Raw genomic sequence first — 22,757 nt, forward strand, 5'->3', positions numbered from 1 at the left:
CAGATGTTTTGTGAGTTAATTTACAGTAGCTAGCTTAAAACCTCGGTTTTGCTTTAGACAGCAGTGTGACTGACATTGTAGAGAGAAAGTATTTCTACATCTCCCAGTTTGCTAAAATTGGACGACTGCTACTTCAGCTAGGTGCCAGGTGACCATACCCTTCCAGTTTGGGATTATTCTCACTGTCTCCCTCCCAGTGCCCAAGTCCATAAACTCTCTGGGTGTGCCCAGCACCTTGTGTCACAGGGAGGGATGCTGGAACTGTGGTTTGGAGACAAAAGAAAATATATTGTAAAACAGTTTGTAATACTATATTACAGTGTCTGAGTGCCTTAGCTTTTTTTTTTTTTGTGACAGCTGTGGGATTTTTCAGTTCTTTTAAGTGTCTATAAGGGCTTGGTTTGAACTGGAAAGAGAGAGGGACACTTTCTCCAGGAGTTACAGAAGTAACGTGGGGAAACTGCTGTGCTCAAGCAGGGGAACAAACTTGCCAAAATGCATTTGGTTGTTGCCAGCATGATTGCTTGTGTTTTCACTGCTGCCCCAAACATAGCCTCTTCTTTAGATCTTTTCTCCAGAAGTATTGTATACCCGTTCCTTGTAAAATCAAGATAATTAAGAAAATCCTGCTTGGAAGAGAGCCTGGGTTGTTGCCTAAGGAAAAGTCCAAGTGTGCTTCTCTGTGCTTCTGTTTTGGCAGCAAGATATATCACTGTTCAGCAAGGAGGTATGAGAGAGAAATAAGATTTGTGTGAGTAAATCTCACTTTGTCTAGGAGGGGAAGTGAGGTCATCGCCAGACCTGGAGCCTATCCAAAGCTTTTCTAATCACAGAGATGGGCTTAACTAGGTTATTTGAAATACCTTGGCTCAGGAATGAGCACTATAAGTTATTTAGGCATATCTTAAGGAATTAGTGGTGCATTTTCTCCTTAAGAAAAAATCTTTCCAGGTCTATGGGGGCTTGGCAGAAGGGTTTTTGTCTCTAAACTCCTCCCATGATAGCTATTGCACATACAAGCTTAGGACTCCTTGATTTCTGCAGCTGAATTGGAGGACTGTTTGCTTTCACCAACTGACCTGTCTGTTGGTTATTTTACAGTCTTCCCATAGCTTCTGCAATAAAACATCAACAGTATTTTGCTGCCTGGTGGCACGTTCCAGGAGGAGCAGGTCTGTGTGTTTGTCATGCTCGCTTGCACATAGTAAACCCATTCTTTATATTCAGCTGTTGGCCAATGGGGGGCAATAAATGATTTATAACCATGGCAACAGTTGCTGCGGGAAACTGACATCAACAAGAATCTTTTTCATGTCCACATCAATGAAACTATTAAAAATCTTCCCACTCTGAATCGGGTGAGACCATTTGTGACAACTTCCCCAGAATTGGCGTAGAGGTAAGTCAGATGGAAATGATATCATGCAAAATGTCTGGTACAGGGACCAATGACCCTTTCAACTATCTCAAGTTGGAAGTTCCTGTAATCAGATCAAATGTTTTCTGCCACCAGCTGAATCTGGGTTTTCTGGGAAGGAGATTTGACAACAAAGGTTGGCAGAATCTGCTTTTGCTCAAGTTGCGCTGTGTTGTTTCAGAGATTTCTGCAATGGAGAAAATCTTGTGGTGTGAACTCAGGGGAACATGGGTATTTGTAGTTGCTGCTTCAGCTAACTGCCTTCAGGCATTTGTAGGCTTGGGTCCTGTCTGAACTTGCAGTTCTTTGAAGCTTTATCTTGCATTCAGGCTCCTCAAAGCAAGGGTTATGGCTGAAATAGAAATTGCAGATACGATTAAAGATTTGGGAAAGGGATACATTTAAATGAAAGAAACTAATAGGTTGAAGAGAAGGCTGTTACGGAAAATATGAACTCTGTTGGATGCTTCAAACTAAATGTTTTTACCTCTGTAAAAAATGAGTTTCAAAATGACAATTCATTTCCTACAGTCTCCTTGATTCCAGTGAAATATTTTCATGTTTATAGGAAGAGTTTTTCTCTCCACAGAGAAATAAATTTCTGTCCGTTCCTATGAAGACTCCCTTTGTAAAGGGAGTGTGTAAAAGCACAAGAAACAGAAGTGCTTGGTCAGCCTGTGGTCTACCTTTTGCTCAGCACCCAGTGTGCTTCTGAACACTCAGGAGGCTTTGGCTGTACATCCTTGTCTCTTCCAAAAGCACTCTGCTGGAGTGGAGAGAAACTAGCCTGATGCAGGATGTGCTGAAGGTATACAAGACTGGCAAGAAATTAGTGTTGGCATTTTTGTACAATTAAAGCCTGAATGGAACAGCATTCCTGGTGCTTCCAAAATGTTGTAAGTAGGAAACCACCCTGTATACGCTGGTGGGATGACCAGCATCCCACTTCCGTGTCCTGGCTGAAGCCATCCTTGTTTCTGCATCGTGAGTTTGAAGCATGCAAGTCATTGCTGTTCATGGGTGATCTCTTTTTGGTCTGATTGATTTTTAGGAGAAGTCTATGTTGTTATAGACATAAGGTCACTCTTAGTTCAGAAATGGTGTCTTGAACACTTTGACTTCCTGGAAGCCTGAAGTTTGAAGCGACATTGCAATGTAACTTGGTAACGGTACATTTGCAGAAGAAAAATGGGAGTTTTGATCAGACTAATAATTTGATGCACAAACATAAGGTGGAGGGCAATGTGAATGATAAAGGGATGGGAGAATTGAAGGGAAAAGTAGAAATTTTTTGGTTGCTTGGGGAGTGGCAGGGAGAGGCTGAAACATCTTATTTTAATATCCTGATAGAACTTCTGGCTTCTTCTTTGGTATTGGTTGTTTTTAATCTGACTTTAATCTTTTTGTTTAATCTCCTCTAGATACTCAAAACAATTCACACTTACGTTGGTTCTTTTTTATTATTCAAAATTACTCAAATTGAATAATTTATTCAATTTATCTAAATTTATCCAGATGTAAATCTGATTTTTTTTTTCCCCTAACTCAGTCTTGGCAAGGAGAGCTGCTGAGGGGTACTGCAGCAGGCTGCAGTGCAAGTAATATTCTACTTCAGAGCTGCTCACCAGATGAGACCCTCTCAGTTCTTCACATTGTTCAGCATAGCTGTGGGAAGCAGCAGTGCTCCCGGGACTAGTCATAGTCCAGCATTTAAAAATGTATGTGTTGATAACAGTGCGGTAGTCTGAACTATTTTGGGAAGGGGACCAAATGTCCTATTGCGTCTCCTGCTGGGCCAGGCAAAGAAACACCTAATACAAACTCTTCAGAGTGTTTCAGGTGAAGTTTTGGGAACTTAGAAGAGACACAGTAACCATAAAGGCAGGTTTTTCTTGTTATCTTTCAGTCCTCAGCTCCAGACTGCTGATTGCTTTGCAAAATGGTGGAGAAAACTAGTAATAAAAACATGCTGGGTGCTCCACCTGTGTCTGTGCCAGCTGGGGTCTGTCCCCAGGCCTTTGTGGTCCATCCTTGGTGTGTGCTCCTTTGGGTGTGACTTTTAGCTCCTTGATTTGCACAACATGCCTTTCTACTCTGTGGGGAAAATTGTTGTAATGTTCTTAAAATGCAGGAATGGCAGACCAAGAACTGGTGATGATTTTTTAAGTGTAGTAATAGCACTTTTGGAGATATTCAGAACTTAAGTGCACTCAGGGACCATAAAGGATGCCAATTGGGTCATTGTGAGAAGATATCTGCAGAAAAGGTTAAACAAGCATGGTCTGTGTACCCAACTAAATGTGTTTCTCTGGTGCATGAAGTTCTGGTGGTGTGCACAGAATCTCAGCTTTCATTGATTCACTTAAGTGTTCCTTTAGTTCCCTTGGCTTCAAAAAGCACCTAGAGTACCAAGCCTTATTTACCCAGTGAACAGGCTGAATATGCAGGTGGCCTGAAACAGCAACTCCCTGTTTCTTGCTGGCTGGCATGCCAGTCCTAAAACCTGGTGGTGTTGCTTTGTTGTCAACACTCAGTTCTTTCCCAATTGGTAAGTACTAGAATGAAAAGGGGGAGATGATCAGAGTGAAATGCTGAGCATTTGCTGGGCAAATGCTGCCCAATGGTGGGTAGGGATAGACGTATTTCTGGGAAGTTATATTCCTCAGGGGATGAGTAAAAAAAAAGTAAAAAAAAAAAAAAAAAAAATCTAAGTAAGTGCCTTTATTAGTTCCTCTGTAAAGGCTGCATTGTCTCCTTGGTCTTTCCACAGAGCTCTTGAAGGCAGTGATAGCTGAGTGTGACATTTGCACTGTCGAAATTTCTTCTCTAGACTGAAATATGTGGTTGAATACGTTGCAGAAGCTGACTTTTTGAGAGAGTCTGTTACTGATACATCACTGATGTGTACTGGGAGGAGAGGAGAAACTGGTGGAGAGAGTAGCTAAGGCCCTGGAGTCCCATATGAGTTACAGGCATCATCTGCTGAGGCCTCTGATAGTGAACTGCTGAAAGGAGTTTAGTATGCAATGTTGTGCCCAGGTACAGGAGCTGATGTCACTGTAACACTCAGGAGAGGAAATGACTGATTAGGCAAGGTGATCTCATGTAACTTTGAGGCCAAAGATTTATTTTCTCCTGAGGACTGAAGATTACAGCCTTAATTGCATCTGATAAGAAATGCTCTGAACATCAAAAACAGTGCTTGCTGAGTGGAGCTCCAAGTGTCATTGCATTACAGCTGTTGAAAGATTAGAGTAGATTCTGCAGTACAAATCTTCCTTCCATTAACCTCCCCAGTTAGCTCGACTCTTTCAGTTGCAGGATTAGCACCTCCTGAGAGTGCCTGCTCTTGTTCCTCTCGTCATCCCTCTATTTCAGTCCTTCATTTTGTTGTCCTTTCTCAGTTGCTGGAGCCAAATAAACAGCGTCATTTAAAAAATGACTTTTAATGCTGTTTTGTATGATAGTGCTGTATTACCTTGAAGAGAGGGGAGGATAAGGGGGTCTCAGCTGCTGCAGCTATCTCGACTTCAATGTTTTGTATTTCTGTAGTCCAAAAGGGTTTAAAGTATGGTTTCACAGGGATCAGTTCCTGCTCACTATGTGAAGTGAGAAAAGGCTGACAGCATAAGGGAAGTGTATGTGTGTGCAAGAAATCTTCATTCATTAGCGATGTGGGGGAAACGAGCAACTGTGCAAGCACAACTCTGATGTGTGCCTCTGGGGAAGTACTCAAGTGTAGCCCTGTAATCTCCTTTTAGAAATATGAATACAGCTGCAAGTGAGGAGAAGTCTTTAAACAGCTGCAGATATCTTCCCTTGCTTCCAAGATCTTGCCAAAGTGGGCCTCTAGGAGTTGTCATAGTGTTTTATATAAGTAATGATTGCCTTTGTGTCTGAACTGTCTTGTAGCATCTAGAGTGGATTTTGTGGAGTTTTGGTGTCCCTCACCATTTACCATTGTGGGAAAAACAGACTTGATTTGGGGAAAATGAATTTAATTTAGTGCCAGTTGAAAGAGATGTGGAAGAGATTTGGATGGTGAAAAACAAAGGCAAAATTAAAACACCTCCCTCCCTACCCTGCCTTTTTCTCAGCCTGAGCTCCGTTCCTGACCACCCACTGAGTGGCCTTGGGGAATGGGAGTAGATTTCTCCTGCTCCACCGTGGGTTATTTGCAAGGGCTGCGATCTCTGTACCAATGGATAAAGCTGCTCCTCCATGGGCCCACAGCTTCAGGAAAAATGCAATATCCTCCACCGTGGTCTCTTCTCTGTGGCCTGCAGGGAAATACTGGCTCCAGCATAGTCCCTCCAGGGTCTGCAAGGGAATCTCTGCTCTCACGCCTCGTCCTCTTCCTCCTCGTCTCACCTTGGTGTTCACAAGGCTGTTTCTCACACTTTTTCCCTCACTGCTGTGCAGTGTTTAACCCTTAAGTAGTTTTCACAGAGGCTCCATTGGCATGGCTGAGGGTCTCAGTCGTGCCCTGGGGTGGGGCCATTGGAGCCAGCTGGAACCAGCTGTGTCCGGCACAGGGCAGGCCCGGCCTCACCTCACAGAGGTGGCCCTGCCGCAGCCCCCTACAGATGCCTCACCACAGGCTCCTGTGATGTCCCCCAGGAGTATATGCTAAACAAGTGCTTAGTTTCTTGGGAAAATCCGTTAACCAGTTCAGTTTTGCTTTGTCTGATCTTCAGAGCGTTTCCAGCCTTGTTTTGGACTGCTGGCGCAAAGAAATCCACTCGGCACCTCATGTACACAGCGCAGCCGGTCCCAGCCTGTGGGGGAGGGTAATGTATGTCCTCTGTACACTGCTTTTTCTGTTTCCCATATGGGAAAGGACCCCTGTTCGTGTGGCTGGTTTGGGGTATAGGTGCACAATTTTTGAAAAAGGTTTACTGAGATTAGTTCCTCTTTTTTTTTTGGGGGGGGGGGGGGGGGGGGGCTTCAAGCCACTCTCTTACAGGGGGTTGGGTATTAGGTAAAAAGGAATGGATCTGGAGCTGAAGGTCTCAGGTCTAATCATCTGACTGAAAAATAAGAAACTGCCTCCTCAACAGTTGTCCTCATCCCTTACATGACTAGTTTCCTGCTCATTCCTCCTTTTCCAATCGGTCCTCAAATAGCCTCTCCAAGGAGCTTAGTGTTTGTATGCTGAACCCACAAACCTTTGCTGAGTACCCTGAAACAACCTGGTTATGTATTACTGAGTTTGTCTTTATATGACTTGCTTTGCTAATTATAGTTCAAACATGAATGCATGCTCCCTCACCTCTGATGTTGGAGCGTGTACCTATTTTTAGAGTTGTTATTGTTACCTGTTGGTATTGTCTACAAAGCTGGAGGAGGTATTTATAAATAAGGTATTGATTATGGGGCTGCAAATGCATGTGAAATCAGCTCGTTGAAAATCAGACAGAGGTTTGTAAAAGGAATAAATATGCAGCTAATTTATTTGGCTTGTTTTGCAGAGGTCAGAGATGAGGGGTGCTTAATCATGAATATGTGGATTGACAGACTGGATTGTTTTTAGGTAAACTGTTTTGTTCAGAATCCCATCTCTGACAGTCCTGGACTCAATATTTTAGAGAAAGGCACAAGAGCCCTGCAGTGAGCAGACACAGTATTTCATCCTAATGGAGGGCATAAACCCAGGTGTAATCTATGCTTCATAGTGCCTTATGTGAGCCATTTGCAAATTTATGAGTTAAATAAGACTTCAGGTTGCCCAGGGGATGTGGTTTTCAGTCACACCTCTGTTCAGGTCCTTTACACTTCCTAATCCCCTCCTTGAAAATTCAGAGGAATTTCAAGGAAAAATGCAAATGAACACGGCCCTGACCTGTTGAGGCTCTTCTGTCTCTCTCTCAGTGGAGTCATCCAGACTGAAGACTCTCTTTAAAACAACATTATATAAGCTCTTATTTACACAGCTTAAAAAAAAAAAAAAAGGTGATGGCCAGATGTGAAGCAGGATAAGACATTGACTCCTATTTGAAAAAAGGAGGTAGAAGACTGTGCATGGAAATATATCTAACTATTTAGTGCCATGTAAGAATCTGAATGCTTTGCAGTTGTTGGTAAGGAGACTTTGACAGTACATTAAATGTGTTGGAAAGATTTTGTGATGAGCAGGCAATGCACCGTGGTGGTACTTCCTTTTCTCTCACTCTCTTCACCAAAATACAATGGATTTATCGTATGGTCATGTTGCCTCTCATCTGGGACCCGGTCTATCATCATGTAACCTTCCTATTGCATCAAACGAAAATCCAAACAATGCAATAATGAACTGACAGTTGTTACTGCATACTTCCTTTGCTGCTTTCCAGCTCAGTACAATTTGTGTTTATACAACTGTCCCTCAGGAGAGGCAAGTTTCAGTTGGCTGCTGATGGACAGGCATCAATTTACTCCTTCAGCTCTCTTGTTTAGATATGCAGCTGCTTGGGGCTCGTTGCCTGGACCTGGCCATGAGAAGCAGTTTCCTTGTGTGCATGCTGGTGAAGGTTACAGGGAGTGGGCTGAGGTTGTGGGAGAAGCTCATGGGGGCTTGGGGATGTGGAATTATGTGGTCTCATGTCCTTCCAGAGGCTGAGGACATGGGCAACAGATGCCTTCTCCAGTGTTATCCAAGCAGTGGCAGGGCCCCTGAATATCTGTGTAGTAGGACACACAAAACCTGTGTGCAGATATGCCTTCTTCTGTAGCAAATAACTACTTTGTCCTTGCTCTCAGGGTTACTGAATGTCCTGTGATGAAAAAACAATAGAGCAGGCTGAATGGATCAAAGGAAGGTTGACTTATGTTTGTGCAAATCATAGAATGGCTCAGGTTGGAAGGAATCTTAAAGATCATCTAGTTCCAACCCTCCTGCCATTGGCAGGGATGCCACCCACTGGATCAGGTTGCCCAGGGCCTCATCCAACCTGGTCTTGAACACCTCCCCAGGGATGGGGCATCCACAGCTTCTCTGGGCAACCTGTTCCAGTGCCTCACCACCCTCTGAGTGAAGAATTTCCTCCTAACCTCTAATCTAAATCTCGCCTCTTTTAGTTTAAAACCATTCCCCCTCATCCCGTCATTATCTGACTGAGCAAAGAGTCAGTCTCCATCTTTTTCGTAGGTCCCCTTTAAGTACTGAAAAGCCACAATGAGATCAGCCTGGAACCTTCTCTTCTTTAGGCTGAACAGCCCCAGGTCATGTTTGTGGCCCTCCTCTGGACCCTCTCTAACAGCCCCACATCCTTCTTGTGCTGGGGGCCCCAGACCTGGACACACTACTCTAAGTGGGGCCTCATGAGGGCAGAGCAGAGGGGGACAATCCCCTCCCTCGACCTGCTTGCCATGTCTCTGTTGATGCAGCCCAGGATGCAGTTGGCCTTCAGGGCTGCAAGCACACACTGCTGGTTCGTGTCCAGCTTTTTGTCTACCAGATCCCCCAAGTCCTTCTCTGCAGGGCTGCTCTCAATGAGTTCTTCTCCCAGCCTGTACTCATGTCTGTGATTGCCCTGACCCAGGTGCAGAATCTTGCACTTTAACTTGTTGAACCTCTTTCAACAAGTCCTTCTTTCTACTCTTTTTAAAAATGGGAGTGAAATACATGATCTCGTGATATCATTGGGGAAGAGCTGTGTTGTAATCGTTGCAGGAGTTCTTTGCTGTTCACTCATCTGAATATTGCTTCTGTGAGGAACTTGGAAAATATTTGCTAATAATTTCTATGTGAAAATCAGTATTGGTTTATAGTTAGCAAAATGAGCTATTTGTCAGCTAATTTATACACAAGCATTAAAAGCAAAGCTTGCTTTATAGACAAATAAAATGTGTCAATATATATAGTTTTGCTGTAAGACTAGAGAGCTCAGCCATTACCTGAACCAGCAGCGAAGTTAAAACTTTATCGAAGTGTCTCCTCTGTTTAAATATTAATCAGTAGTATTAAATAGGTATTGAGGGAAATAAACAGAAAGATTTTTAAAAACAGAATGAGGAAATGATCAATACAGTTCTGAACTCAGGTTGCCACTGAAGGAAAGTGAGGCAACCATAGGTAGCCTTTTCCTGGAAAAGTGGCATGTGATGTGCAAAGTCTAGATGAGGTAATGTTCCTATACTTAGGTATAGGTATATTTAATGTATAGAGCATATTTGTTTGGATTTACTGCTTTCTCTTCCCAAAAGATGTCAAGTTTTGCAGTCATGTACAAAATGTATTATCTAATTTTTGAAGTAGTAGCCTTTCCTAGAATAATGTTTCTTACTGAATTGCTCATCCTACTTCCTGATGCACTTCAAGATTCTCCTCCAAGCATCTTTCCAGTCTAGTTCTGCTTAATTAATGAGGTCTAATGAGCTCATAGCCTGGGGTGGAAGTGCTATGGACAAATTGCCTGGACAAGTCAAATAAATGCCAATCATAACGTGTTCAAGTGTGCTGCAAAATTGTAACTAACAAATTAGAGGGCCAATAGCTATATTTATCAGTGACAAAATGTGAATCTCTGGGACGGACAGATGTCTAAGTCTCACAGTCTATGACAGCTGGTGTGTGTTATGGGACATGACAGAATTAACAGGGTAGACACATGCCTGACACCAGCAAATGGCTCCCTTTGTGCTGGTTTGGTGGCCTTATTGCTTAGTCTGTGCTATTAGGATGTGAGTTAGGGCTGTAGGTCAGTGCAGCTACATAGCCACCAACCGCCTGGTTATGGATAATGAAAATAACCCCTCTACAGTCCTGAAGACTAGTCTAGAGATGGTTTGTGTCACTCAGTCTACATGCAAGAAACAACCTATTGGGGTTTGTTTTGGTTGTGACTAGTACCATGCTGCCTTTAAAGTAGAAATGCCCTGTGCGTTATGACGTACGTGGCACATACAGAAAGTACATCACATATCCATAAGGCTGAAGCAGCTGATGTCACCTTGTGTCTTTTGCTGTCTTGAAGCAAAACAGCAGGTTGCGAATTCTGGTGTGGCTGTGAGGAGCTGCTGCTTTATTTCCCTCCATTTAAGCAAGAACACTGGCAAGATGCCTGCCCTCCCCTGAGAGCCTCATCCTCCAGGTTTGTTTGCACACTGCTTGCCAAACGCCTAAAAAAAGGAGCCAATGAGATTGCATTTACCTAATACGTTAATGAATCTGCTTAGGTGTCTTCAAGTCCAATTTCTTAGTGAGTGGTGACAGTTTAATGCCTTGGGACTGAATTGCGGAGGAGAAGTTGAGGGGTGATGGATTGCCAGAGGAATGCTGAAACCTGAGGACTTTACCATGCCAGGTCCTTCAGCCCAGAGTTAAACTTCTCTGGGTACTGATGGAAACATGTAAATAAGAACAAAGATGAAGGTAGGTCTCCTGTATTGTCATTCTTGCAGCAAGCGTTTTATTTGCTTTGCAATTAATGTTGTTTGCCAAAGGAACTCTAACTCCTTGGCAAGCTGCATGGCAGTAGATTTTAGTTATTAGTGTTTCCTTGAGTCATAGTTTCAACAATTTTTTTTTTAAGGATCCCTTGGTAAGGTGGGATTATAATAGCCTTTATTATTCCTAGCAAAATGCATGGGAAAAACAGATTCAATCCATGCTAGCTCCTCCTCTGCCTCCTGAAGTGATGTACCAGTGGCTCTTTACCAGATGAGTTTTATGCGTAAGGGCTGGTACGCAAAATTCTGACGCTTCTGAAAAAGCAGTCTGTAGCTCTGACTCTCAAAGAAATGGCGTAAGGCATTTCTCTTCACCCTGGGAAGACCACTCAGCTGGATGCTGAAATGAGGAGCAGTTGCCCTTTTGGCCAGCGTAAGGTGGGTGGCTGGGTCTGTCCAAGGAACACATCTGTGGTTTCACCGCAGCACGTGCAGCTGGATTTGCTTAAAATGCCCGGTGTATTGAAATTCACACCTCTGCAGCTAGCTTCTGTGTTTACCCCACTGGTGGCTGAACCCGTGGCACACTTTGGTCTATCCCGGGAAAAGCTCTGTTGCTGAATGCTGTGCCGGTCTGGGTTGCAGGAGTATGTACAAGTCTTCTGAGCTCCGTGCCCCTTCCACAGCTCCTGTGGGGCTCTCCTTATGGCTTCTTTGGGTAACAGTGAGATCCCAGTGGGCCATTCCAGCCATTCCTTTGCTTTAAAAATAATAAAGGCTGAGAACTTCCTCTCTAAGGTTTAGATTCACTGGAAAGCTTCTAAAACTTTAGACTTCTTACAAAAGCACTGTTTTTTTTTTTTGTTTAGTGGAAATTTAAGAAGACAAACATTTAAAATAAAAATGAGAGCTGTTTATGTTTCAGATGGTTGTATGGCTTTGTCAAATGTTTTCAAACATCTCTGTTTCTGTTCAGCTGGAAACTGTTTTCATCATTTTTTTTTAAACCTGTTTTGTGGAAAATAGAAGATCACAATCTAAGTGTGTGTTTGGAGAAAAAAATTATTTTAATTGAAGAATATATTTCTAATGGAGGTTTTTATCACATCTTTAAAAAATGCACAGACAGCAGACTGCATGAAGAAGCTTCATTCCATGTTTTAGTCCGTGTGCTGAGGTTTTTTCCCTGACAATTAAAATCAATTACAGTTTTGCTATTAGCGCTGATGAGAATGAGATAAGACCTAAACTGTCATCTCTTCTCATGGTTTCTTGTGACTCCTAGGGTTTAAAACCCAACAACAAACAAGAAAAAACTCGAGCAGCCTGAATCAATCAGTCCTAGGGATGATCATAATTTCATGGCAAATGTTTGCCCCACAGACTCAAAGCTCTTTGGCAGCTCTAGAGAGGAAAAAGGAAATGCCTGAGTCTCCAGAGGAGCCTGTCACAGTATTAAGCGTTCCCTGAGACTCAGATTTCAAGGACACGTCCTTGTTGGGATGCTTAGCTTAGTGCTCCTAGGTACAAGCAGCGCAAACCTCCACTGTCTTTCAATAAATGCTCAAACCCCATCAAATTTGGCATTAAGAAATACTCTCATTGATAAGGAGCAGCACTTGATGCCCAACAGCAGAGCAAAATTTTATCCCATTTAGGAATCTCATCTTTCAGTCATCTCATTAGCTTCGGAGGCAGTATTTATTTATTTATTTATTTTAAACAAACAAACAAAAAACAGCACAAAGAAACTAAAGAACCCTCACCTAAACTCTCAGAAACTGTTAACTAGACAATGGGTTTTTATTTTGGAGAAAAAAATAGTGAACTCCTGGCTTTGCTTTAAGATAATGGTACAACTTCTGACGTGATCCCTGCCACTCAGATGAGGAATTGAATGACACCGTGTAAGATGTATGAAGAAAGCTTTGCTTCACTAGTTGCTGAAGCTATCATAGTGGTTTCCAAACTATCTCAGAACTGAGCTATGGGAAATCAGTGACCACCAAGGCTGAAACCCAAGTTCTGTATGTCAGTTTCTCCATGTGCAAGGAACGGATAGCCCTACATGGCTAGGTTATCAAAATTCTTTGTTTTCTGTGGCTGAATGCTTGGAATTTTTTAGAGAAAAACACGCAGTGGAGACAAAGTACGTGCTTCGTAATGTCCTGAGGAAAACCCTGCAGGAAGGTTCTTTGCTGTCTGCCTCAACAAGCTTTCAGTTTACATAGGCAAGGACATCAAAAAGGTGAGAGAAAGAAGATACTACAGCAGCCAGAATGCAGAGAGGATACAATAAGGCAAGTCACAGCTCTCTGTTGAGGTGCTGACCCTTGTTCTCAGTGAGGCTTTGTGGGACGTAATTTGCAGGGCCATGAGGAGCAACTGGCTTGCAATCCACAAGCTGGTTAGCAGCCACTTTTATGCAAGCCATAGTTCCACGTGAGCTTTTCTTTCTGCCCCCAAGTTCTCCTTTTATTTTTTGGCACTGAAATGGTCTCTTCTAGATGTACTGATTTTTCATTTACCTGCCTGCCTCCAGGTGCAGTCATGAGACCTAATGCTGCATGGAGGCTTGAATTGCTTCGAGCTCTGCCAACATGGGATTTATGGCATTTCAATATACTCATTGTTTGCCTCTTGTCATGACCAAACTCCAGCTCATACTGAAGGCTCCGTACACAGCTACCAGCCTGATGAAAAATGCCATCTGCTAAATGAGCTGTTCCCACCGTGCTGCTGCCACCTTGGAGCAGGCAGGGGCTGATGCCATTCCTCCTTGGCTTTCCCACCAGTGCACTAAGCCCACAAAATTCTCCCATACTTCATTTCTGGCATCTAGTATGAATGATAGCTTGGCTATTTTTCATCCTTTATTATTGTCTGCTGTAGGCTAGTGACTGGAAATCATTTTCCACCGAGGAGTGACAGGGATAAAGTGATCTGGAAGAGGAATCATTTCTCAAAATGCCCATAAGCTGGGCACAGCGGCTGCTTGATTTTAGTGGGGTCACACTCAGTCCTCTAATTTCTACTTTTCTTTTTTTTTTTACCCCAGCAGGCTCAATGAAGGGTAAAGGAGATAGAATTGCATCCTGTACAATTTTATTTCAAGAGCGGCTACATAAAAGAAACAGCAACAAAAAGCTACCATCCCTTTCACACACATTAAACTCAAGGTAGCCATGGAAAACTTTTTCTCCACTATAGGTACAGAGTTTGTTTGAAATAGTGACGGTGAAAAAGGGAACTTACTCATCTACCACAGCAGTCTTCTCCATGACTTTGTTGTGGTATGTAAATACTTAGTTTTTGTAATTATTTGAGAAAAATCTACTAGCCTGTGCCAATTTTTCCTTTCTATAGAGCTCGAGCAGCTAATTTCTGGAGCTTTAGAGAGTTTGAATGGAAAACCATTAACAAGGAAATTGAGTCCTTTCTCATCTTGACTCAATTTGTCTCATCTGTGTGTTTATTTTGGTGATGTTCTCTGATCTGGGAGAGTTAAGATGACTTTTAGGAAGTTTGGGTATCCTCCAGCTCACAGGACATTTTCTGCCAAGCTCTTATCAGGGATTGATCGAAGTTGAAAGTGTTTTAGGACCTCTTTGAAGTTGCTGGTAGGTAAAATAAGTTGCAGGCCTAATTTCTCTTCTCTGTATCTCCAGTTCAAGTCTCGGTCACCTTTACTGTGTGAATTGTTCAATAGCCTGAACAAATCTTTTTCTGCTGGTACTTCTTTTACTCATTTTCCCATCCAAATAATTCCAGTTTCCTCTTTCAGAAACGAGTGAAACAGAGTATTTTCTTGCTGTTTATAGGACTTTAGAAACAACAATGCTTTTCTGTGTCAGTTTTCCTAAAATGCCCTCAGGAACATTCGCTTTCTGACCTGTGCTGTGTTACAGGGGGTTACTGAGAACACTTAGCAGATCCTGTTTCCTGAAAATGGTTTGGTGGCTGCCAGCTGGTAAACCATGTGGAAGTAACATGGGCTCCTACATATACCTGTTGTACACCTTCATCTCCATCTTCTTCACCGCTGTTACCAATGAATGTACCTGTTGTTTTACAGATGTTGAGGTTATGCATTCTCTGCTTGTGATCTTTGAGAGCCCTTCAAATCAGAGATGCGGTCTTGAAACCTCAGTCCTGCACCCCAAACCGGACGGACAGATTTTCTGCTTGGCAGATGAATGGTAGGAGGGGAAAACAGGGCTCTTGGGAAAGAAACAACTAATCTTTCTGTAGGAGTAGAGGGATTTTAAAGTGTGAGGCCTGAACTCTGTGTCACTGGGGCTTGATTTCTGGTTCTTTCTAGGCTTTAATGTGACGTTGTGGAAAAGCATTTAATTTTTTGTGCAGCTTTGATGTTATTCAGCTGCCTCAGTGTGTACAGTAGCTAGCCAAAGCACACAGAAGCAAGTTATTGCGGCTTGCACACACTGCAGCTGTACTTCAAGGCAGCAGCACAGGTATAGCAGGGCTGCAGTTAGGGTTGTGTATTGCTCTGCAATAAAGGTTTGTGGTGTGGCATTAATGGAGCTAATGGACTTTGCCCACCTCCTTAAAGGTGCACCAGCCAAGGTTTGCCTCCAACAGACAGGTACCAATGCTCTGACTCTTGGGTCAGAGCATTGACTGGGTTCAGTTTTCAAAATGATTTATGCTAAATTCTCACAAACTTGGGGAGAGGACAGGTCTTTTTAGTCATGTCTTACCCTCAGGAAAATCAGAGGTGCATTTGCATACACGTGGTTAGCAGACTGGCTCGTGTGCCCTTCTTTTGACATAGCTGCAAAAGAATCAGGGTCATAGGGAAGTCTGCCCCCACACTTTGTTTGTGAAGGGTGAACTGAGTTGCTTTTTGCATTATTCCCCTGTTATATAATAACCATTCTGTTACGATAAATCGAATGCAATGCAGACTTGTGCCAGACCGCAGCTGCTGACAGCTGGTTTCCCTGCATCCCCAGCTGAGGTGCGACTTCATGTGCTTGCTGACTTTTTGGGTAGCCAGAATGAACAGATGGCGAGTTGCTACATTTGGTGGTGAGTTAAAGCCTGCAATTAGCCAATATGCAGTTAGCTAGATTAGCAACATAGGGAACCGAGTGGGCTTAATTTAGGACCATATGATCCTAAACGAATTAGGTTGGAAGGCATCATGTGTATACAGTGCCTTGAATCACCAGAGGGTGTCTCAAGGTCTGGTCTGGAAACACGTCTTTGGTAAGGTAGGTTTTCACTGCTTAGGATTAAGGTTACTCAGAATAGAGATAAATTTATCTCCATTTTATTTGATTGAGGAATTTGAGGAAAATATCAAGCATTCATTTCCAAAACTTATTTTTTTCACAGAAATCATTGAAACAAACACTTTTTCACAGATCACATCGATTTTGTGGAATCGTTGTTTTCCATCAAAAAAAATTTGGCAAGCTACAGCCAAGATACTCTATCCATCAGTCTGAAAGTCCCTGATCCCCACAGGATAAATCTCTGGTAAAGCTTAGTTGGCAGATCTTAATATAGCACCTCTGTAAATGAGACTAGTGCCCTTAAACCCTACCTCGTTTTAGTCATTTTTTAAAAATGTCTCAGCATTTTCTTCTCGAGATGACCCAATCACAATTGTTACCCTGTCACAGACAGCTGTCACTGCATCAAGAGAAACCTTATTTTGCTGGTGTCACTGCAGTTTATTTACTCTGAGGCCATGAGTGCAGTTAGGAGTGCTCTTGCCGGCCTCAGTGTCCCCATATATTTATACACTGCTTGAATCACCTCAAAGAGTTGAGTGCCACTTGTGGAAGCACAAACTGCTTTGGGCTCATCAGAGAGAAGTTGCAATGTAGTTATAAGACTGAAGTATTACCAAAAAATGACTGTTTTAAAAATAAAAAGTCTTCATACCCAGCCATCTTTTCCCTATGTTGGTATTTCAGCTTGCATTGATTTTTATCATTGGAAGAGGATTTGGAGCACAGCTTGTATTTGTTAGTGAAACTCAGCTCTTTCCTACCAGTTTGCAAAGCTTCACTGGCACCTCCAGTACTAAATTAATAACCTGCTTCTGCTGCTGTAGGTCATACAACCAGAAGGTCTGTATAAACTTGCTGGCTTCTGACCTGTCGGCTGGGCTAATTAATGCCGTGCGCTTGGGCTGTTTCCCTCACCACCTCAGATGCTGAATCAGTGTTGATTGCCCATCCCCAATGCACAAATGAGGTTGCAGTGGGAAAAGCCCAAGGACTCCTAACCCAGCAGAAGCTCCTGTGAGCGAAAAAGAAGCGGTATGCATGCTGTGAGGCTGCTGCAAAGGATCACGCTGCCAAGCAAGTGCACCATGTGAAAGAAAAAAGGTGAAGAGGAATAAATAAGTAGTTTTCTGATTACAGCTGCAGAACATAGCACTAATTCTATCCCTGCTCTAGATGGCAGAAAAAGCCCTGCTCAGCCTCACGCTCCTGCCTGCAGTGCCCCGAGGCTTCCCTGCTACTATAGGAAGATGTAGCTTGGGAGCAGGCGGCTGGTCAAACAGAGAGTACAGAGGTTTAACCAGATATGTCCAAGGTGTATTTGTTAAAATGGAGAGGCTGTGCTTCACTTTTAGAGAAAGGGGGTTTCAAGGTTTTATTTTGTTAACCTACCGTGAGGGGTGTTTGGTTTGTTTTCTTTCGGGTGGGAACTGGTGGAGATGCTTTGGTTTGCTACAGATAGATGAGACAAAGGGTTTGATCTAGTAGCATGTTTTACCCCTTGGTTGCTTTGAGGGACAGTGTTATGACCAGGTTCGTGACCGGCTGTTACCAGGTTCATTTCCAGGGTGCCTGTGTGTCAATGGACACTACTCCTTCCCTGTGTAACATACTGATGCATCATCACAGGGTGTGCAGGTGGCACCAGAGTGTGTCCGTGTGGGTGGTGCTGCCCCAGATGAAATGGGTCTGACATGAGGTTCAAGACGGAAGGCGCTCTTTTCTCCCATGGCGGCTGCAATGTTTTTCTTCCTCTCAGGAAATATGAAATAAAACTTTGGCTTACCGTTGTTCAGGCTGAGTGTCTAGGCTTTCAGGTTCCTCATTGATTGAATCTGCCCCATCAACATCAATATTACTGAGCAAAAATAAAAGAGGAATATGTGCAGGTACTTGAGGCTGGAGACTGGACATTAGGTGCTCCCCGCCAGTCTTAGTCTGACCGACTGACAACCTTTGCTTTACTTTTGCCATTTTTGGTCATTTGATGAGAGCCACACTTTTCAGCTTTGCTAGTGCTGTTTCCCTGAAGGAGTGCTTGTTCTGAGATACACAGGAGCTTACATTTTTCACCAGAGCTGAGCTGGTAGTTCATTGCCGTCCTCCTAATTAAAGGGAACAGAAAACACTGTATCACGGAAAGTCCTTTGAAGAGCTGGTACCACTGCTGTTTTACGGTATTGTCCCTAACTGACAGGTGGGCCTACTCTGTTAGATAACGCACGCCTGTTGGAAGAGACAATTCCCTGGCTTGCAGGGTTTATTGTCCTAAAAGAAAACACGGAGAGAGGTGAACAAGCAGCATTTCTGCTTTGCTTTCTTTACAAGCAGGAGCTGTAGCAGATTAAACCTTGCCTGAAGCTTGCAACACAGCTGAGGCAGAACTTTCTTAGTGTCTCTGAAGGTCTAAAGCAGTGCTTGAGGCCGAGGGCAGTCCTCTGCCTCTTGTTTGTAGGAAAGGGAAGACAGCTTTGGAGAGAATTCCCCTGTTTCATGCAGGTAATGTCACAGCAGGAGACCCATAGCTGTGGTTGGCTCATTTTCTGCCATTCTGCAATATATAGTGTTATTTTCTCATGTATCCGATTACTCAGCCTCAGAGAAGCTGAGAGACTCGCATGATTTAAGGTGACTCATTGTAAGGCCGAATCCTTTACTCCTACGTTGCTGGTGCCATTCGGGTGGCTCAGCAGTGGCAGGAAGATGCTTCTCTTTGGCTTTGCTGCTGCTTTTACCAAGTGAGGTGCCAGTCATCTCCCCAAATCACAACAGGGTGGGTATGCTGCCTGTACTATTGACAAATGATTGCTAACTCTTGCAGATATTCGGTTTTGTTTGTTTTCCTCTAAGAGCTGAATTACTGCACATTTTTCCAGCTAAAAAACTCTTTCTCTTTCCCTGTTTGCTTGCAGATTGGGCACAAGAGCTCATGAATCAAAGCTTGGAGAATTTCTTTCGTCATATCTTGTGGACACACTCCATTCAAGTTGTTGTATAGACAGACTGAGGAGTTGTCCAAGAACTTGTTATTAACAAGTTGTTAACAATAAGTGTTAACAGAGAATAGCATTGAACATTTGCTCAAAATTTCTCTCTATTTTTGTTTTTGTCTTTAAAAAAAACAAACAACAGCCAGCAGTGACTTTGTTATGGAAGATTTCAAAACTAGCCATGGAAATGTTGAAAAAATCATTATTTTCCATTTGAAAAATAGCTTCTGCTCTACATACTTATGCACAGCAGAGAGGTTTGAAGTATTTGCAATGGTGGTGATGGAAAACTCCTGTTCGGTAGCAGTTAGTGGAGATTGCAGTAAGTGTGGCCATGCTGCATGAGAGAGCGCCAGTCTGAAGGAATTAGTTCTCCTCTTTTGCTAATCTTGCCCAGGTAGGATGCTTTCCGTAGGACTAGTGTGGATTTACACCAGTCTAAACGAGAGGGGTTCCAAGCTCACGTTGCCTATCCGAGCAATTTACCGTGGCAGGAAGTTGTCAAATACTCTATCCTGCAGAAAAGGGTGTGGGAAACTTCCCCTTCCTTTTAAAAGTTTCCATCAGGTGCACGCTGTGCTATTTGTTTGGGCACTGAGCAAAGCTTTAAGGATGATTCTCATGCAGCAGTTGTGGGGGGGGGACAACTCGGAGCACGCTGCATCTCAGAGGTTGTCCCTGCCTGAAGGCTCAGGTGCTGCTGAGCTCCCCGCTGCAGTGTCTAAGGAGCTGGCTGCCAGCCCTGCAGGCAGGAGATACTCCTCGCATCTCACGCTCAAGATTTCTTCAGAGGAGCGGTTGCTATGCAGCCTTGTTTATTTCTGGTATGTGACACTGGTTGCTGGTGGAGCTGTACACCTGGACGGGGGAGCCTGCTGGCCTGGAGAGGGGGCTGGCTTGCCAAATGGCTGTCCCTGCTTTCAGCTTGGCAAATACAGGTTCAGGAGCACAAGAAATCCTCGTTTCCTCGTGGGACTCGACCTGCGGGAGGGCTTTTACCTCACGGGGGATTACAGGCTTAACAGCATGGAGCTAGGTTTCCGAAGTGAAGGACATGCGTGCTTGTGAAGGAGGTTGGTGAACAGCCCTGTCTTGGGCGCTGCTGCTTTTTCAGCAAGGCGGTGCTCCACTGGGGCTGGCAGGAGCTGTGCAGGGGGGCTGCTGTTACTGGGCTCTGGTGGAGATTGCTTGGTGCAAGTGTCTTTCCCAGAAGGCAATAAGCTCTGCAAGAAAGACTTGCATTTATTTCTTATTTTTCTTTTATTATTTTTATTTTCTTTTACTTTTTTTCTTTTTTTTTTTTTCAAAACATTGTTTTAGGAAACATTACAACAGCACAAGGGAAGTTTCTGCTGGGTGACTCCAGCTGTGTGCCAGATTTTGTGTGTCATTTAAAGGACAGACACCCCTGAGAGGTGTAGTGGAAGTGGGGTGACAGATGAAGGAGAGGAGGTAAGGACAGGCAGGAGATGCTGAGCACCTGGGGATTTTCTCTGGCACACCATGGGAGCAGAGCAAGAGCTCCCACCTCAGCTCAGTCACTGCCCTTGGCCTCCCGGGGTCCCTTTGCTGCTGTGCACAGGGAAAAGGACAAGTCCCTGCTCAGCTCCTGCTTGCACTCACCTTGCTCTGACTGGGTCAAAAAGCAAAAACTGCACTTTGGGTCTTTTTCTGGCTCGTGCTGTTGTTTTCCAGGTAGAACCAAAGAAGATCTAAATCAAACCAACTTTCTGAATCAGCCGCTGCTGAGGTTTAGGTCAGGGTTACGTGGCTCCACCATGAGCCTGTTCATCCCTGCAGGATGGTAATCAAGTCTGCTTTTGACAGTGGTTTAAATTGCTGTGTTTTGCTAAGTTTAACCTTGGCACCCCACTCCAAATGATGTGGGGGAAAAGTAGAATTGTTTTTTATTCCAAGTAAAGAGAATCTTTGTGAGCTTGCAGGCTCCCTGGTACATAAGTGCCTGGTCCCAAAGCAATATCACTCTGACAAGCAACCTTGCCTTCAGGATAGACTGTTTTCAGAGAGGTTTATTATAAGAAGTACAAATCTCTGAAAAATGTATCTGGAAGTGATGTAGGAGAATGAGGAGGGAAGATCCACAGTCAAATCCATTTTGAATTCTTCTTGGTGTGCGGAGATGCCAGCCTGCCACAGCTGCAGAGGGAGGACAAACCAAACTCTCTGAAGGATTGAGATTCAAGAACTATCTGCTGATTATCACAGGTGTTTGCAGGTTACTTTCTCCCTCTGCTTCTCTCTCTCTCTGGAGAGAATCTTTGCTTTTTTTTTTTTTTCCTCTCCTTTCTTTCTGGTAATATCTATGTTCCCTCATGCCTCTCAGTTCAGCAAGCTGGGGCTCTGCTGCAGGAACCACTGCTATAATGACAACAGTAACCACACTCACATTTGTGTAGTATTTGTCACCCCCAGGATCTCTGAGAGCTTTGCAAAGCTTCCAAGCACCATTCTCATTTTTCAGTTGGAGATACTGACCTATAATAAACTAAAGTTGACTTATTCAAAATCTGTGGCGTGCAGAGGTCAAGTTTATATGCTCTGGCCTTAAGGTTTATGTTTTGCTGCAGGCCAGGCAGTGAATTGGCAGCAGAGCTGGTACTGCTCCGGCACAGTTTTCATGCTGTTCTTCAGCTTTGTTCACTTTCAGACCTCAGAAGTGGTGGTGCCTGGGATACGCGGTGTTTTCTGTCAGATCATTAAGCCAGACTATTGCAGGGTTTGGTCAGCCATCTCTACTGTGTTGCATGCTCATACCTGGCAGCTCTTTTTTGTCCACATCCCTGTATGTACTGCATCCCTTTATGCTGCAGTATAGGATGGATAAAGGCCATCCTATTACTCCTTTACCTCTTGGTGGCCTCCAGCTCAGCCAGGGCAGAGGCTGCCAGCTGATAGGTACTAGAAAATAGGCATTTATCTGCCTTGCCTGCAGGTTGGCTCCTCTGGGCAGAATGGTGTTGGGCTCTGAGCAGCAGCTCAGAGGCGAGACAGCAGCAATGTTTAGCAGGCATCAGCACGTGGAGGCTTGGCCTCTCTGGGTATTTAAATGTCCATGGGGTTAGGTGATATCTGATAGCTTAGGTGAATGGAAGCTTAAAAAAAATTCATTGACGCTTGAGTGGTGGACTTAGGTCCTGAACAAGACAGACAGATGCTGAAAGGACTAGAGAATAAATTCTGAGCTGGGAACTGTTGTATTTCAAAGTTCATACTACACTAAGAACAGCACCAGGACTAAGCAGAATAGATATAAGAGTAATAAAACGGGCAATTAATCTCATCTCATTAGAGGATGTGCTCCTGCTTTTGCATGTCAGCCCTGCACTTTGTTCTCCCAACGCTTGTTGCCCATAATGAAAAATTTCAATACATAACTCAGATTCCATGATGCAGCTCAATGAAATTGCTGCAGATCACTGAGAATTTCCTTGTCTGGTGATTACACAGGAGCAACACAGAGCCCTTAGGATGCTCACTCAGAGTTATCTTGGATTTTTGCAGGTGTCTGTGAAAACCTGCTATAGTCAGAGTACTAGTAGTTGTTTTGTGCCTTTGTGAAAGATGCGTGGGACAGTATGTGAGGCCTCACCAGGAGAAAACTACGGGCCTGGGGGTGTTTAAGGAAAGGTTAGATGTGGCGCTTACGGACATGGTTTAGTGGGTAGTATTGGTGGTAGGGGGATGGTTGGACTAGTTGAC

At 43.8% G+C, this 22,757-nt stretch overlaps 1 protein-coding gene across 6 annotated transcripts in view; it reads left to right on the forward strand.

The window, feature by feature from the left end:
• Positions 1–1,383: 1,383 nt before the first annotated feature.
• TOGARAM2 (TOG array regulator of axonemal microtubules 2) overlaps positions 1,384–22,757 on the forward strand; it is a 61,139-nt gene continuing 39,765 nt past the window's right edge. The window contains exon 1 of one of the 6 annotated variants that reach the window (XM_080587609.1): positions 1,384–1,399. Coding sequence is in view for 1 of the 6 variants with exons in the window: in XM_080587605.1 (XP_080443731.1) it covers positions 20,092–20,110 (19 nt within the window). In the remaining 5 variants the exon portion in view is untranslated. The other 5 variants (XM_080587608.1, XM_080587606.1, XM_080587610.1 and 2 more) reach the window with 5 other exon arrangements.

This window comes from Anser brachyrhynchus, assembly GCF_964034855.1.
Source record: "Anser brachyrhynchus genome assembly, chromosome: 3".
Classification (NCBI taxonomy): Eukaryota; Metazoa; Chordata; class Aves; order Anseriformes; family Anatidae; genus Anser; species Anser brachyrhynchus.